A 15,114-nucleotide genomic window follows, 5' to 3' on the forward strand; every position below is an offset into this window, starting at 1 on the left:
TGGTAAGTAATATTTCTATTTCTGACTTTCTGATGCAGGATTGTTTAAGCTCTTAGAGTAAAAAGGTATGTTGAATAGCTCCATTTCATATCCTTTTTTATTAGTCTTTTTTTTTTTTTTTCTGTCAAGCAATTATTTTCCTTTTGGTCCAGCTTCCTATATTGCATGAGGTTAATGAGACAAGTTCAAAAGATACCTCTATATAGAATATAGTATTTCTGAGACTATCATAAATAAAGTACAGAAAGCATAGATTGCATGTAAAGAGAAAAGCAGATGCTTCCTTTTCAGAATTCCCTTAACATATAACAAAACAAAGAATAGAGTCCTTGTAGTTTCAAGTCTGTTAAAACTGTGGATGGGTGGAATTGGATACTCCTGATCTTTCAAGGACCAAATAATTACACATTTCTGAAGGCAGAATATCCAAATCAATAAAGAATTTGTGATATATTTCACATAATCTACAGGCAGCATAAACTCTTGCCTGTTTTTAGGCATTACATTGGGTTTTGCTTTCTTCTTGGAGGACTCATTAACATGAAATGTACACAACAATTTGTTTCTTCCCTTCCTATCAATATTAGAATCTAATGCAACATGCTGCTTGACTTTTAGGGTTTTTTTCCTATAATCACATCAATTAAACAGAAATACACAAAACTCTTTTGTATTTGATTTAAGATTAATCTAGCATTGAAACTGATGAGTTTTTATTCAGTGCTGGGAGACAAAAAGCATAAAGTCAACTAAGGCAAAATGTAAACAAAATCATATAAACATGCAAATGGAACATCAAGTTTTAAAGACATTCTTAAAACAGCAGATGTACAATATCAATCCTTTCTTCACAAGGTGGCCTTTAAGAAAGAACAGTATCTGCTGGAAGTGCTAAAAACAAGTATAAAGGAGTAATGTGGGCTGAGTCCTCTGTATACATTAGAAATACAGATACTGTAACTTGGGTAAAGCTGTGGTCAACTTCTGTTCTTAAAAAAATTAACCAAAACATATCCCACAACAAAATGGCCAATGACAAATGCAGACCTCCCCCAGCTGCTATTGGAGTGAACAATCACACCTCCCTCAATACCGGCGCAAATTTTAAACTAATGTCTTCTTTTTTTCTTATTTCTTTGGTTTTCCATCCTTCAGTGCCTTCTTGTAGTTTATGTTTATTCTGAGGACAGCTATTTTCCTCTTGGTAAATATGACTAAATGACTAAATTGTTTAATCACTGTCTTAAAGACATAGTGGTGATTACTTAACTACTGCAACTGAACTATAAATCTCAAAGTCACTGTAAAAAGAAGTAGCTTTTATATTATGAAATTGTTAAAATAAGATTTACTAATCTGTATTAAGGTGAAATGCCTTCATGTAACATATTTTAGAGAATTAGACAATGCCTTTGTCCATTTGTGCTTGAGAATAGAAAGTGCAAAAGTTTTTATCCTTCTTAAAGACAAATACCCTCTGCTATGCCACCCACATGTGCCCAATCTGCTGGAAAACTAGAATTATGTAGTCCTTTAGGATTGAGAACATAATTCTTTGCCTGTCAAATTATTCTGATAAATTACATTATAATTACTTCCTCATTAGTTACTGTGACAAATGTTGATCTAGAGAGAACAGGGAAAGGTATCTTCCATTTAAAATCATCAAAACATGAACAGTTGAGATTTCCTCTGAATCCTTTCAAGTTCACTAGTATTTGAGAATGCTAACATGTTCATTCCTATTGCATATTAGCAAAGAGAGATTTCTAGCACGTCTCTTTCAAAAATGTCATTTTTATTTCCTTTTGAATATCTTTAAAATAGCATCCTTACTGCTTCCAAGTAGATATTTTTTCTCTCTGATAGTACTGGGCATCATCCTTAAACAATGACAAAAGAGATATTCTCATTATGAGTTGTTTAAAGCGTGAAAAATGAATGTATAGTGGAATATATTACATTCCTAGAGCATGATTTCCTCGAGGAAGGTAGAGAACAAATAACAATTCCAACCTCTGTGGTAAAGCATGAGAGAGGGGAATAATCTGCAACCTCAGAACAAACTTACTTTCCTTTCAAAGCAAGAGAGACATTGGAAAAGAAAATCCTTTCTGCAGGATCCAGTTCCTTCAAGTTCATTTTTGACTGCTAGCAGTCTCACCCTAAGCATCACCTGATGCAGCTCAGTGAAAATCTGTGCTTTATCCCATCACTATGTGAGTGCAACAGTTTCTTGATGTGCATGTGAAGAAGAAGCAGAGGGAAAAGTTGCACATCTGATTCAAAGGTACTTTGTGATCAGATTCACTGCAGCTCCTTAACTACGTTGCAGCAGGGTTTTTCTCCCCTCAAAGAGACTAGAGTATCAATTCCAGCCTGCAGCAGAGAATTAAATCAGTGAAGTTTGGGTAACTGATCTGTTTGTACACGATGGCAAACTTGTACCAGAATGTCCTTGCAAGCAGGAAAATAACCTATGTAAGTTCTTACCCACAAAGGAATGGGAAAGCTGCATTAGGCTTCCTCTGCCCAATGAGTTATTAAAGTACAATCAGATTCAGCAGGCTCTTTGCAATTCTTCAAGGTGCCTTATGAAGCATTGTAAAATACTGCAAGATGCTGAAAAAAGGGAGTTTTTTTGCCAATCTCAGTTCTGCAACCATCTTGCTCTGGCACCCTGGACAAAATAGATTGTTTGAGTATGTACGCCTTTCCCACAGTGGGTGAATTACTGGAGGGACTCCTTATTAATTGGGACACTCCCGGGAGTTTTTCCACTGGGTAATACCTTAACATACAAGTGTTGTTTCTATGTGTGCATCTAGGAAGTGTGATCATGGCTTTTATTTTTATTTCTTTGGTATCCTTGAAAGACCTTTTGTAGCTCTGGAGAATGAGCTGACCTCCTTTGTTCCCCTAGCCTGAAAAAGGTCATATTTTGTTTAACTAACCTTTGAAAACACCAGGCCAAATTCTACTCCCACTGCAACATTCAGAATAGCTGCAGAGTTATTCTGTCTTACAGCTCTGAGCTGAGAGTAGTATTTTACCCAAAGCTTTCCATCTTCTGACTTGTAACTAGTCTGTCCTAGTACGTCTGAGAGTGCAGACAGCCACACCTCTTATACGCTGTAGTGTTACTTGTATTCCAGACACATACATGTTTTAATAGGAATATTCATTCCTTGGCTCAGCTGAAGTGTAAAAGAGGGAACACAGACTGCTAATGTGGACACAGTTGTGTCTGACCTACTCTTAAAACTTTGGACTCCTTTTTGATTGATGTTTTTTTCATCTGGTCAATGTATCATAGTAATTTTTTTTGCACAATAAACTTGTAACTTATACCTTCACGGTTATATCTTCTACCAGTTTATGTTCCAATACTTCTTCCTTCTTCAGAGGCTTCATACTGTTTTAGATTATTTGGTTGATTTTGGGGAGTTTCTTTCACTTTAATGTGCTGGGTTTTTTTCCCTAACTTTATACAATTATTTTCAAGACTCTATCATTTTCTTTTAATTATATTTTGGCATAGCCTCAATATGATAGCATATTAAATAAGCTTTGAACTAATATACTTAGACAAGGTCGTAAAACACGTGAAATTATTTTGTTTCCATGATTTTTCAAACAGAAAGCTTCAAATACAAGCTTGAACAAGGTATTCATGAGAAAGAAGAGGCAGACTACACAAAACCTTTTTTATATTTTTTTAGTAAAAACATTCATTTTGATTTCATTTTTACATGCTTATGTTGTGTCCTTCTTCAGTGTTACTTCCTTCATAGGAAAGCAGAAGTAGGGTACCTCTAGCCTGTATTTCACTCAGACTCTGCTTCCTGAAACTTTTGGTTTTGTTTCTGTATTTTAAATTGAGGATAAAAACACATGTAAAAAGATGAATGTGATAAAGAGCTGCTTCCATCTACACGCATTAGATACTTGTTCTCCCATAACAGCTACTCAGGCAAAGCCAAGACTATATTGTGAAAATGGAGCTGAAAAAAAGGAGAGGATTTGGTTTGTTTCTTGTAGAGCTTTACAGATTGTATCAAAATCAGACCAAAGTTTATTCTGACATATGAAAAATACTGACTACTTGGACACGTATGGCTTTTATTACACATTGTAACAAGAAATGTAAAAACAGAGTGAAAACCCAAACAAGAACAACAGTTCCTGTTGGAGCAGAGGCAGAACACTGAACAGGCAATGAGTAGGGATGGTACAGGGCAGAAGACAGGAAGGATACAGCAGAGCACTACTTCCACACTTGCTCTAGGTGCTCTGTGGACCTTAGTTTTTAGGAGTACAAATCCAGCATATTTTTTAGACAACATATTCCCTGAAATAATCAGCAATTAAAAATTAAGTCAGTACTATTTCAAAATGGATGTTAAGCAGAGATGTATGAGTCTTCAGAAAAAGTCCCATCATATCAGGGACTGTTACATAACAGTCAGAAATGTGTCAAGTTTTCTCTTAAAACTACTTCTATTTCACATATTCCCATTGGTTAAATCCCACAGGGAGTTCCAGAACCTTATTTCTCTCATAGTTAGAAGGGGTTTTTTTTGCTTTTTTTTCCATGCTAGATTTCTACATAGCCAGAGTATATTCACCTGTTTTTATGATGATACTCTTCTTTAGATGGAGTAGCTCTTCTCTCTTGTGGATATTTACCTCACTGGTATAAACAAAAATCATGTCTCCTCTCTCTGAGTCTTCTCATGGGGTTCCATGTTCCTCTGATACTATGCTTTTAAAGCTCTGTTCACTGGATGTGCTCTGATCTAGTTTTTTTCTGAGATGGACATGGGAATCTGTCTGCCATCACTGATGAGCATGCACAGTGTCATGGGCTTTGACCATCTACGTGGGTTTCTCCATGTATGGTTGACGTGCTCCGGAGTCCACAGGCAGAGTATTTCTGTCTCCTTAGTGCAATGGCCTTGCCTGTTCTGCTCTGTCACGCCTGTCACCTGACCACACTGCAGTGATGCTTTGTAGATAGACATGGATTCATGTATCTGGGTCGTTAATGTCACATTCAGCCATGGAGCTCCTAGTTTGTTGTTTGTCACTGCTCTTCTTCCAGTATGGCACTCCAGCCTCCACAGGTACTGACTTCACCTCTTTCCTATGAATAGTGAAGTCTTATTGTCTGTGGCAAAAAAGCGAGTTAAACAAGTATTTCAACTGCTTCTGAGACTTATCCTTGAGGAACTCCATCATAACTGTATTCCTCTCTGCTTTCTGAATTTGGAGGAGTGGTATCATCTCTCCTTAGGTAATTCCTTCATCAGGCTACAGTTCTTGAACTATACCACATCCATACTTTCATTACAGGAAAAATAAAGAAATTATAACAATTTTATTTGTTTAGGTTGTGTGAATTAAACTCAAAATTTACAGTTTTCTGACTGTGAAATAGCTCCTACAATATGATGATATGTTTGATGACCTCTTCATTTTTCTCACAAGCAGCATTAAATGTCCATTCCTGTTAACCTGCCTTTTAAAAATGTGATACTTCCTCTGGTAGAAAATTCAAAAGACTACATCTTGATCACTGTTAGGCAGAATGCTTCAACTTAACCATGACACCTAAGGATCAAAATTCATGAGGTCTGAATTTCAAGGAGAGAAATGGAGTGGGATGTTTAGTATTACACAGAATCTCATGTTCTTTGTTGGATTAGGGCCTGTATCGCTACAAAGTATCACTCCTGTGTTGATTTGTGGTACATCACTATAAAACCAAAACAGATCATGATTGGTGTGTTCTAGAGTCCGCAGCAGCATTTTGAATCCTTGTTCTGACTAACATAAGCTTGGGGTTTCATCTCCATCTCCCAACATAAAACTCCACTGAGGCTGCTGCAGGGGTTTAACTTTAAAGATACACCATCACAGCTTTCTCTCACACATATCATGCGTAACAGCTATAGCAATTTTAGCTGTTAGAGCTGTAAACAGCAGCCAGTAATGAAACTACGGCCCAGACCACCTGTAGTGTCTGGCCTGATGCTGCCCCATACCTGAAGAGTACTAGAAACATGGCAGACTCAGAGAAATATCAGGCAAGACTGTGGATAACAATCTCACTGGGTATTTTCTTATTCAGTCTTCTTCACACGATCTCTTGTAGAAGGGCAATCTGGTGAGGAGATGCAGACAAAACATTTTTGCTTCCAGACAGTGAAGGGAACCCATCAAAGTGCTAACACTCTTCTTAAGAGTGTTGAAGAGGGAGAGAATTAAGGCCTACATCTGCGTATATATGAGCAGACCTGATTGACTTAGGGAGAACTTTGCCCCTTTCCCCCTCCAAATAAGATGTATAACAGAATTAAGCCTTCTGGCTGCTCTTTACATGAAAGACAGTTGTGTCTGTGGGCCTGCAGGTAAAAGCAAAAGGCACTAAAGAGTAGATGAAGGCTGCTGCTGGAGCTCTTTGGAAACACTCATTCAAAAACAAGGGATCATAGTCGCCCTGGAGGACTCATGTAGGAATTTACTGCTAATCGTGGGAATGAGTAACTTTGTGAACAGCACCAACGTAAAATAGCATCATCTCTCCAAAGGCTGGAAGTGGTTGAAAGATGTAGCAGGTTTCTTCCGAGAGAGAGGTGGCCGCTCCTGCTGGAGCTCCGTGTGCCGCCATCCACCACCACCCCCACTCCACGAGGGGCGAGAGGGCACTGGGGCAAGAAGGGCTCGGCAGTCCCAGGCAGGGCAGCCGGGGGCCTGTCCTTCCTGAGGGCAGGAGTGCCCCTTCATTCCCTCGGAAACGGCCCCATGTCCTGGAGGGGGAAGGGGGTTGCCGTGCCAAGTTCTAGGTGGGGTAATTTATGACCGGGGATGGAGGCAAAGGAAATCTCTCACGGAAGGGAAGGACACCAGGGATCAGCATCTGCGGGGAAAGGTGAGAAGCTGCCTTTCCTCTCCTTGGCGCCCCTGCCCTGTGGGGCCGAGGAGGGAAAGGCGGATGCCCGAAGATGGGCAGAGTTCGAGGAGTGGTGGGATCTCGGCCTCGACTCTGCCCTGTTCCCCAAGGCAGCGAGTGCAGGCGGCACTGAGCGCTCACTTCCCCGGGGCACGGTTCCCGTTCCCGGCTTGGCTGCCTCCGGCCTCTGCCCTTAATGAGATTCTTTGAAATCCAAAAAAGCGAGATTTAATGTTACATCCTTATCTTTGGAAGAGCGCGGTTTTCTTGCCGCGGCGACGTCACTTGTTAAACAATCCGCGGCTGAGCCCCTGAAAAGAGAGGCATTGCACCCTTCGTGCTGAATACGCTTCTCAGTGCGCATAACGCCAAGGCCTTTTGATGTCTCACAATGCGTGTTACGCCCAAAGATTGTCTCTTTGGACAGATCTACAACGCTTGGCTTCATGTTTGGAAGTTAAATGGACAGCGAGGTTGTAGAAACTCCCACGCTTGAAGCTGGCGCAGACACTCGGTACTTTCGCCTGTTACTTTCCATGAGTGAAAGCGGCAGGGGTGGAGGGAAGGGGTTGCTGGTTTAATCCGTGCTCTGAGGCAAAGGGAGGGGGGAAAGCAATCCAGACTTTTCCTCTTTTCTTTTCTTCAGTTTATTCTTTGGCAGCCTTAAAATAAGAGCTATGTGCAAAGCGTGCGCCCTGCCTAGGTAGCTTGTGTCTGGAAGTCGCTGGCAATGTAGCTGCTCCATGAAATCAAAATTTATGATTATTCAAATGTTGGGGACTGTGAAAAGAGAGGAAGAAAGAGAGAAAATTAATATTGCAGCTGTTCTTCTGATTAATGAGAGATAATTGCTCATGAAAAGTCACCCCTGTGGCATTTTGTTGTCTCCTGGATCTTTGTTCTTTTCCACTATTATTGAGGACTTTCTTGAAGACTAAGCGGTTCTTTTCAATTTTTGGTATTCAGAAAGTGTTGCTTGGTTACAGATAATGGAGAAATCTCGGGCTATATTGGGTAAGATGTGCCACAGACAGCAATATCACAATGCCACTTTCAGAAAAGGATGGATACAAGTTAACGATGCGCTTTCAATAAAACATTAATAGACTTGTTCACGCTTTTATAATGACCGCCTTAATGGGAGCTGGGGGCAAGTCCTGTCTTTAGATTGCGTTCACTTCAGAAAGGCCAGCCTCGGATTTACCGATCACTTTGGAAACTAATAGGAAATCAATGCTAGTGTAGCGAATAAATGCGATTATAGCGCAGGAGCCCGCGGCCCCTCTCTTACCCACGCAAGGCTTTATTTTGAGCGGGACTTTCCCGGACGGGAACTGCCCCAGCCCGGGGCACAGCCTGCCTAGTGCCACCGCATGTCACCCCGGTGTGATGTTTGCGGCCATGGCTGATCTGCAGGTGTTGTTTTGGGTGTTGTTTTTTTTTTTTTTTTTCCCAGGTTTTGGGTGGTTTGGGGTTTTTTGGGTTGTTTTTTTTTTCTGTTTTTTCGCGGTTTTGGTTATTTTGGTTTTCTTTTGGTTTCTTTTTTTTTTTTTTTTTTGGTTTTGTTTTTCAGTTTGAAACATGTCCCCGAGCTGCGGCACTTTCCGCTGAAGCAGCTCCTCCCGTGAACTCCGCGGAGATGCGCGGCTGAAAGCCGGCACTTTCTCCGGGCGTGCATGGCTTTTTCTTCTGCCGGGGTTGGGGGAGGGAAGGGAAAGAGTTGCTTTTGTCATTTAAGCCGTGAATCTCTTCTACATAAAGGTGTTAGAGACATCTGGAAGAAAAGAGGGACCAGCACCCAGTCCTGCGCTCGGCGGACCAGGGGAGCGGCTCTGATGTTCTTTTTGAACTGCTCCACTTTCAAAAGGGGGCAATTTCGTTACATTCTCATTTGTTACACTGTCTTGAACTAAAGGCAGACAAAGCTATACTCTGTCACCCCGAGCAGAATGAAGGGAATCAAAGGATTTTCCCTTAAAAGGACTAATTTTCTCCTTGAATTATGAAAGTAATGGCTAGGTAACAGCCTGTGCTCTGTACCCAACTGCTTAATACCTTCTAAATCCTTCCACGTGGCTCTCCCAGTCGTAGCAATTAGAGCTCATTATAGGCTCATAAGAGCTCTCATTTCGGGGATTACTTAATGGACAATGAAATTTTATCGGACAGAATTATTGAAAAATAAAATTGTAACGAGGCCGATGTGATGTGGGCGCACGCCTTGCATCATTCCGCCTGGTTTGGGATGTCTTTGCTTTCAAATGACTTCTTTTCTTGCTCTGGCTTTCAGGGGTGGGTTTTTCCTAGTGATCTCTCTCTTCCACTCCCTTTTATCACTGCGTTCAGTTTATTATAACAATTACAAATTGCAATTTTGATCCGGACTCTTTCTCTGTCTGCCTTCCCTTACGACAGCCCCCTCCCCAGATCCACTCCATCACTGCAGACAGCTTTTTCCACCGAGGTTTGGGGCTGTACTATTATATTTTCATTTTCCAGAATAGTCTCTCCTAAAGGAAAACAAAAAAATAATTTAAAAAATTAAAATAAAATGCAGATATCTATTCAAATCTTCTCCAGATATACTTTGCTTTAAACGGGAAGAGCCGAACCAAAAAATGCCATGCTTGTGCACGGTGACCGTGACTAGAATCTCACGGGCCCCACGGGAGCTCAGGAGGCAGAGCCCCGGGGATCCCGCGGACCCGGACCCCGGGGCTCCGCGGGGCTGCGGTCGCTGGGGCTCCAGGGCCTGGCGGCCGCGGGGCCTCAGCTGAGTCCTGGGCAGCAGTTTGGGGAAAAGTAGGTGAGGTTGGAACCGACCCGCCTAAACCCCGCGAGCCCCTAATTGTTGTCACAAGACGCGGGATTAGCGCATTGCTGGAATAGCTGTCTGTTTACACTCAGGAGCCCCCGCCGGCCGGTAAACACTTTCTAATTGAATTCTAATCACATTCAAATAGCCACATAACAGACCTCAGCTGCAATTCATAAAACTTTAATTGCTATCCATAAATCCTCAGATCACCGAGCGCAGGGTGTCCCTAAAAAAGCTGTTGCATGGTGCCTGCCCCGGGAGGTGCGGGGGGAAAAGGGGAGCAGGGCTAGGGGAAAGCCGGTCCCTGCACAGCGGCACTGCCCGCGGCAGGATGGGGATGGGGATTGGGATGGAGATGGAGACGGGGATGAGGATGAGGACGGGACAGCACAGTCGGTCGAGACCGGGCCCTTCGCTTAGCAAGGCTCGAGTTACCGGGCGAGGAAATGCCGGTTCCTTCAGAAGGCGGTTTTATTTTGCTGGGTTTAACAGCGGGAGACTGGGTGTGCGGGAGGGATGGTAGGATGTCCGCGGCCCGGCCCTTGCACTAACGCTTCTAAACACGTTTCGGCTATTGCTGGGCTCCCGAGTTTCTGGTTAGCCTCCGGCAATCAGGCGTAGTCTGTGTTTTCTGCTTTAGAGCACAATTGTCACTTTCCTTTCCCGTGTCAAGTGGGATGGGATCCGCACTCTGTTTTAAACGCCGCTTCGCATCTGCTAAACAAGCACGCGACAGTCCTTCTATTAACGATAAGTCTCTTCTTAAACTCCCATAAAACAGGTCATTGGAAAATCGCGTAATATGCTGCGAATACCTTGGCTTTGTAATGCATTCTGAAATGCTTCCGAGCCACCGACCGTATTTAGCTGTTTATCCAATTTTAGTTTGAATGATTGCTTCAGCAAACTTGGTGGAGATCAAAGAATCCCTCCCTGACATGTTCGCTTTTCATTAGCGCTGCGCACTGCGGTCCTGGAGAGGCCGGGGAAGTTCGCTTGGAAGTTTTCCGTTTTGATACCGTTTGGCTGAGAAGTGTCCAGAGATATTTGAAGGCTTTGTCCGTTGCAGTAATTGCCAATTTGGTAAGACTCTTTTGAAGTGAAAAGGGAGAGGAGAAAAGAAAAGCCACTCAACACACTCTACGTGCGTACGTATACACAGACGCACGAACGCGCTCCATCCCTAGCCTTACATTCATGGCTGCATGTGTACCTGGCTCCTCTGATGCAGAAAGAGCCTCCTGAAGGAGTCCTGAGTGCAGGGAGTGGGCCGGGCTGGGGAAAGGTGTTGGTCCCAGGCCTCTGTGGGATCCACGGCCCTTTGGATGTTCTTTTACTGGGGGTCAGGGGGGCGGAGTTGAACCGCGTGTTTCAGGGCATTACCTGCTCTCACCTCTCTTTCCCTCACGGCGAGGGAATGGAGCGTTGTCCTTGGGGAAAACCCCCGAGCAGAAATTCCTTCCGATTAATTTTATCCCCAGCATCCCGGGTGTGTTGACAGAGAGACATGCGTGCGAGCGCGACGTGTGACGGGGCCGCGGAGCAGCCGCCCCCTCCCCGCTTTCTCTGCTCCTATAATTTATTTGAGGCGGAGGCAAAGGAGTGAAGTCATCGGGCAACGAGCAAGCACGCACACTTTGCCCCCCTCCCCTACCCCGCTTTGGTCCCCCCCGGCAGCTTCTCCTGCCGGCCTGGGAAGCCGGGGAGATTTAGATCTGCGAGGCTTTCAGCCATCACGTGTTTAAATACTTGATATAAAACCCCGGCGCAGGGGATCCAGGCGGGGGGACTTTAAGACCGGCCCTCTCCAGGGACCCTTTTGTTCAGCTCTCAAACATAAGCACCTTCTCGACTCGCCAGGACTTCAGTGGCAACTTGGCCGAGCAGGAAAACCCGACTTTGGGAGAGCCGCCCCCGGCCTCGCAGCCCACCGCAATGTCACGCTCCTTCTATGTCGACTCCTTAATCATCAAAGACTCCTCGAGGCCGGCTCCGTCCCTTCCTGAGCATCATCACGGCCAGGACTTCTTCATCCCTCTCGGCATGCCTTCCCCCCTCGTCATGTCGGTGTCGGGGCCGGGCTGCCCGTCCCGAAAGAGCGGCGCCTTCTGCGTCTGCCCGCTCTGCGTCACCTCGCACCTGCACTCCTCCCGCGGCGGCGGCGCCGGCGGGGCCATCCCTCTGCTCAAGAGCCAGTTCCCCGCGGCCGCAGGCGAGGCCCAGTGCTGCCCGCGGAGCAGCCACGCTCACCACCCGCCGCAGCACCCGCCGCCCGCCGCCGCGGTGCCCGCCGCCGCCGCCCTGGGACACCCTGCGCATCACCCACCTGCCTGCGCCGCCACCACCTACAGCGTCAGCGACCCCCGGAGGTTTCACTGCCTCGGCATGGGTACGAACGCTGCGGCCGCCGGGGAAGGGGGGCAGGGGGAGAAGGGGTGTCGCCAAGGGAGAGCGGCTGTCCCGGGTCGGAAAGCTACTGGGGAATGAATGTCTTCTCTCTGTCTGTCTGTCTGTCTCGCCTCCCTCTCCCACTCTTCCCTGTCCCGCTGAAGTTCGCATTTCTCTCCCGTCCAGGAGGGTCCGAATCCAGCCAAATTCAAAATGGGAAACGGATGAGGACTGCTTTTACTAGCACCCAGCTCTTGGAGCTGGAGAGGGAATTTTCCTCCAACATGTACCTGTCCCGGCTGCGGAGGATCGAGATAGCCACGTACCTGAACCTGTCTGAGAAGCAAGTGAAAATCTGGTTCCAAAACAGGAGGGTGAAGCATAAGAAAGAAGGCAAAGGCACCCAGCGAAACACGCACGGGGGCTGCAAGTGCAGCACCAGTCAGGGGCATTACCCCCGGTCAGAGGATGAAGAGTCTCTATCCCCCTCATCGGCTACCGAGGATAAAGAGATCTCCCCGTTATGAGCCCGGCTCGGAGCTCCGCTCCTGCCGCCGGGTCCCAGCCCGGAGCGAGGTGGTGGCACGGCGACTTACCTGGCACCGCTCCCCACGGACGGCAGCCCGCTAACCTGCAGCGGGCTGGCCCTCGTCGCCGCGGAGGTTTCATTGTCATCCATTCGCAGTAATAGAAATAGAAGTGTATATATATATATATATTTTTTTTTTTTTTCAGAATGCAAACGTTTTAGTCGTGGGAGGTCAACCTAAACGTTATTTAGGTAACCCCAGGAGAGAGCACCTGCTCTTTCAAAAATGTAACATGGGACAAGGCTCGCATAGCCCAGGGTGTCTTCCTCTGTATCCCCACAGGCAATTTAAAGAAAAAAAAAAGAAACGCATTTGAAGCCGAAAGGCGAGAGATAAAAAACCAAAAAACTAACCTGAAAAGCAAATTAAAACCTGTAAAGAACCTACTGGACGGACTTCTTAACAAAAATAAGAAAAGACATAATGATCGCCCGTTTGGGTTTGGGACGGCTGTTTGTCTGTGAATAGTTTTATATAAAAATTATATTTATATTTATTTAAATAAATGAAATCAGACGAGAATTTAACTTTCTTCCTCTTACCCCCCCGACTCCCCCTTCCTCTCCTGAGGTGTTAGCCCAGTCGCAGCAGCGAAGGTGCACTGGCTGGGCAAGGTGCTTTCCTTTGCAGTCCTTGTCCTTCCTACGGTGAAAGCATCGCTGTATATGTGTCCGATTTGCGTAAAGAGTGAAAATAAAAGCCATCGGCTACTAACACGAACATGTTTTCTGTTCCCCTGTGACCCGGGACGGCTGGGGGGCGGAGAAGGGGGGGGACTCCGCTCCGGCCGGAATGCAAATACAGCCGGTCCTCTGAGTCCAGCAGCCTTGTGCTCCTTCCCCAGCCGAGCCAGGGCACGCCCTCCTGGCGACTGACAGCTTTCTCCCGTCTGCTGGCCCTAAGGCACCGCGCTGGGGACAAGCGGCTGCCGCTGGCAGGGCCGCCGATCGCGGCACGGGGCCGGGAGAAGGGCGGTGTGCCGGGATCCCGCACACGGTCCCCCGCCCCGCCAGCCTGGTAGCTCCGGCTCTTCCCTCACCGAGGGGGCTGCCTGCACACGTCGACCCTTCACCAGGCTGAAACTCCGCTTAAGTTATTTTACGGGTCGATGTTAAGCAGAGATCAGGATTTGATTTTCCCCTCAGGAGCCGGAACAGCGTTAGTTCTTTTCGGTGTTGATTTCATTAGGCGCCCTGACCAGGCTTAAGGGGCAAGATCTGAGTGCAAACGCGTTAGGCTGAGGCACGATTGAAGTTCTCCGCAATCTGCGTCGGGCAGCGCTCAGCCACGGGTCCCGTCCTGCCTCTGCCTTGGGCAGCTCATCCTGAGCTCTTGCAGGAGAGTTACAGGTGGCTCATGAGAGTGGGATGGACCTGGAACTAGTCAGTCCCAAATGACCCCCTTTACAGTTTTGGTTTTTTTTTCCTAGTTCCTGCAGTACTGACAGGTAGCAAGCCTATATGCAGCAAGCAATATAAGCAAATCAGAAATGCCTTTTGCACATTATGCTATTTCTCTCACCTTTTCCTTGGATGGATTTTCCACTAATCCAATATACACTTTTGACCTCAACCTCTGAAACGATCCCTACATTTATCGTGTTTTATCCCTAACTTCGGAGCTTCATCTCAGAAGTAAGTCTCCACCTTGACTTGCCTGCAATCACCCTGGCTGCTGAAGAGAGAGGCAGCGCAGCACAGGGACACTTGCACTGCTGGCCTGTCTTGGAGGAGAGGCCAGATGCATGGGCAGGGCTGGGGCAGGATGGAGAGAGCCTGGTATGGGCACTGCCCCACAGCCTGGACCAACTTCAGGGCTTGAGGCAGAGGCAGAGTCAGCACATACACATCTAACAGGAAGGGAAAGGCAGGACTGATGTTTCTAGCCTGGACTTGAAAAACAAATACAAAATCTCACTGATTCATACCACTGCTATTTCACTGCCTGAGCTGACTACAGAAGCCAGAAGCATGCCAGCTCAGTGGCTGGGGATATTGGTACCCCAGTGGCAGTCCTCTCACTTGCCAGGCTGGGGAGACCAACGAGCCAAAGGCTTTTGAGGTCCTTGTGACTCCTTCCTGGGGGACTTCATGGAGGGTATGACTGAGGGGGTTGTCCCCTCTTCCCCTGAAATTTGCTGAGGTGGAATCTGAAAACTGCTGATTCTCTGCTTCAGTTCACCCTTGCTTCTATAATCATAGTGGGTCTTTTCCAACCTTGAAGCTCTGGGAGGAAGCGTTAGTTCCACAGAAAGTACTGCCCACCCTCTCAGCAATGTAATCCCAGTACTGTAACAGGGGGGAGTCAACAGGCCTGCAGCAGCCTAGGAAAGCAAAACTTTGTTGGGTGAGCAAAAGCATCAC

General features: G+C 46.0%; 1 protein-coding gene across 1 annotated transcript; it reads left to right on the plus strand.

Moving 5' to 3' along the window:
* Positions 1–11,367: 11,367 nt before the first annotated feature.
* On the plus strand, positions 11,368–13,432 carry GSX2 (GS homeobox 2). Its single transcript, XM_002198062.5, has 2 exons — positions 11,368–12,162; positions 12,348–13,432. Exons 1-2 carry the CDS (start codon positions 11,709–11,711, stop codon positions 12,686–12,688), a joined length of 795 nt encoding a protein of 264 aa, XP_002198098.3. The 5' UTR covers positions 11,368–11,708; the 3' UTR covers positions 12,689–13,432.
* Positions 13,433–15,114: the final 1,682 nt, after the last annotated feature.

Source organism: Taeniopygia guttata, chromosome 4, assembly GCF_048771995.1.
Source record: "Taeniopygia guttata chromosome 4, bTaeGut7.mat, whole genome shotgun sequence".
Lineage (NCBI taxonomy): Eukaryota > Metazoa > Chordata > Aves > Passeriformes > Estrildidae > Taeniopygia > Taeniopygia guttata.

Bases quoted from the DNA above. Each gene is read 5' to 3' on its own strand.
- GSX2 (XM_002198062.5), top strand. From the start codon at position 11,709: ATGTCACGCTCCTTCTATGTCGACTCCTTAATCATCAAAGACTCCTCG. The intron at 12,163-12,347 runs GTACGAACGCTG...TCTCCCGTCCAG, and splicing joins GTTTCACTGCCTCGGCATGG to GAGGGTCCGAATCCAGCCAA.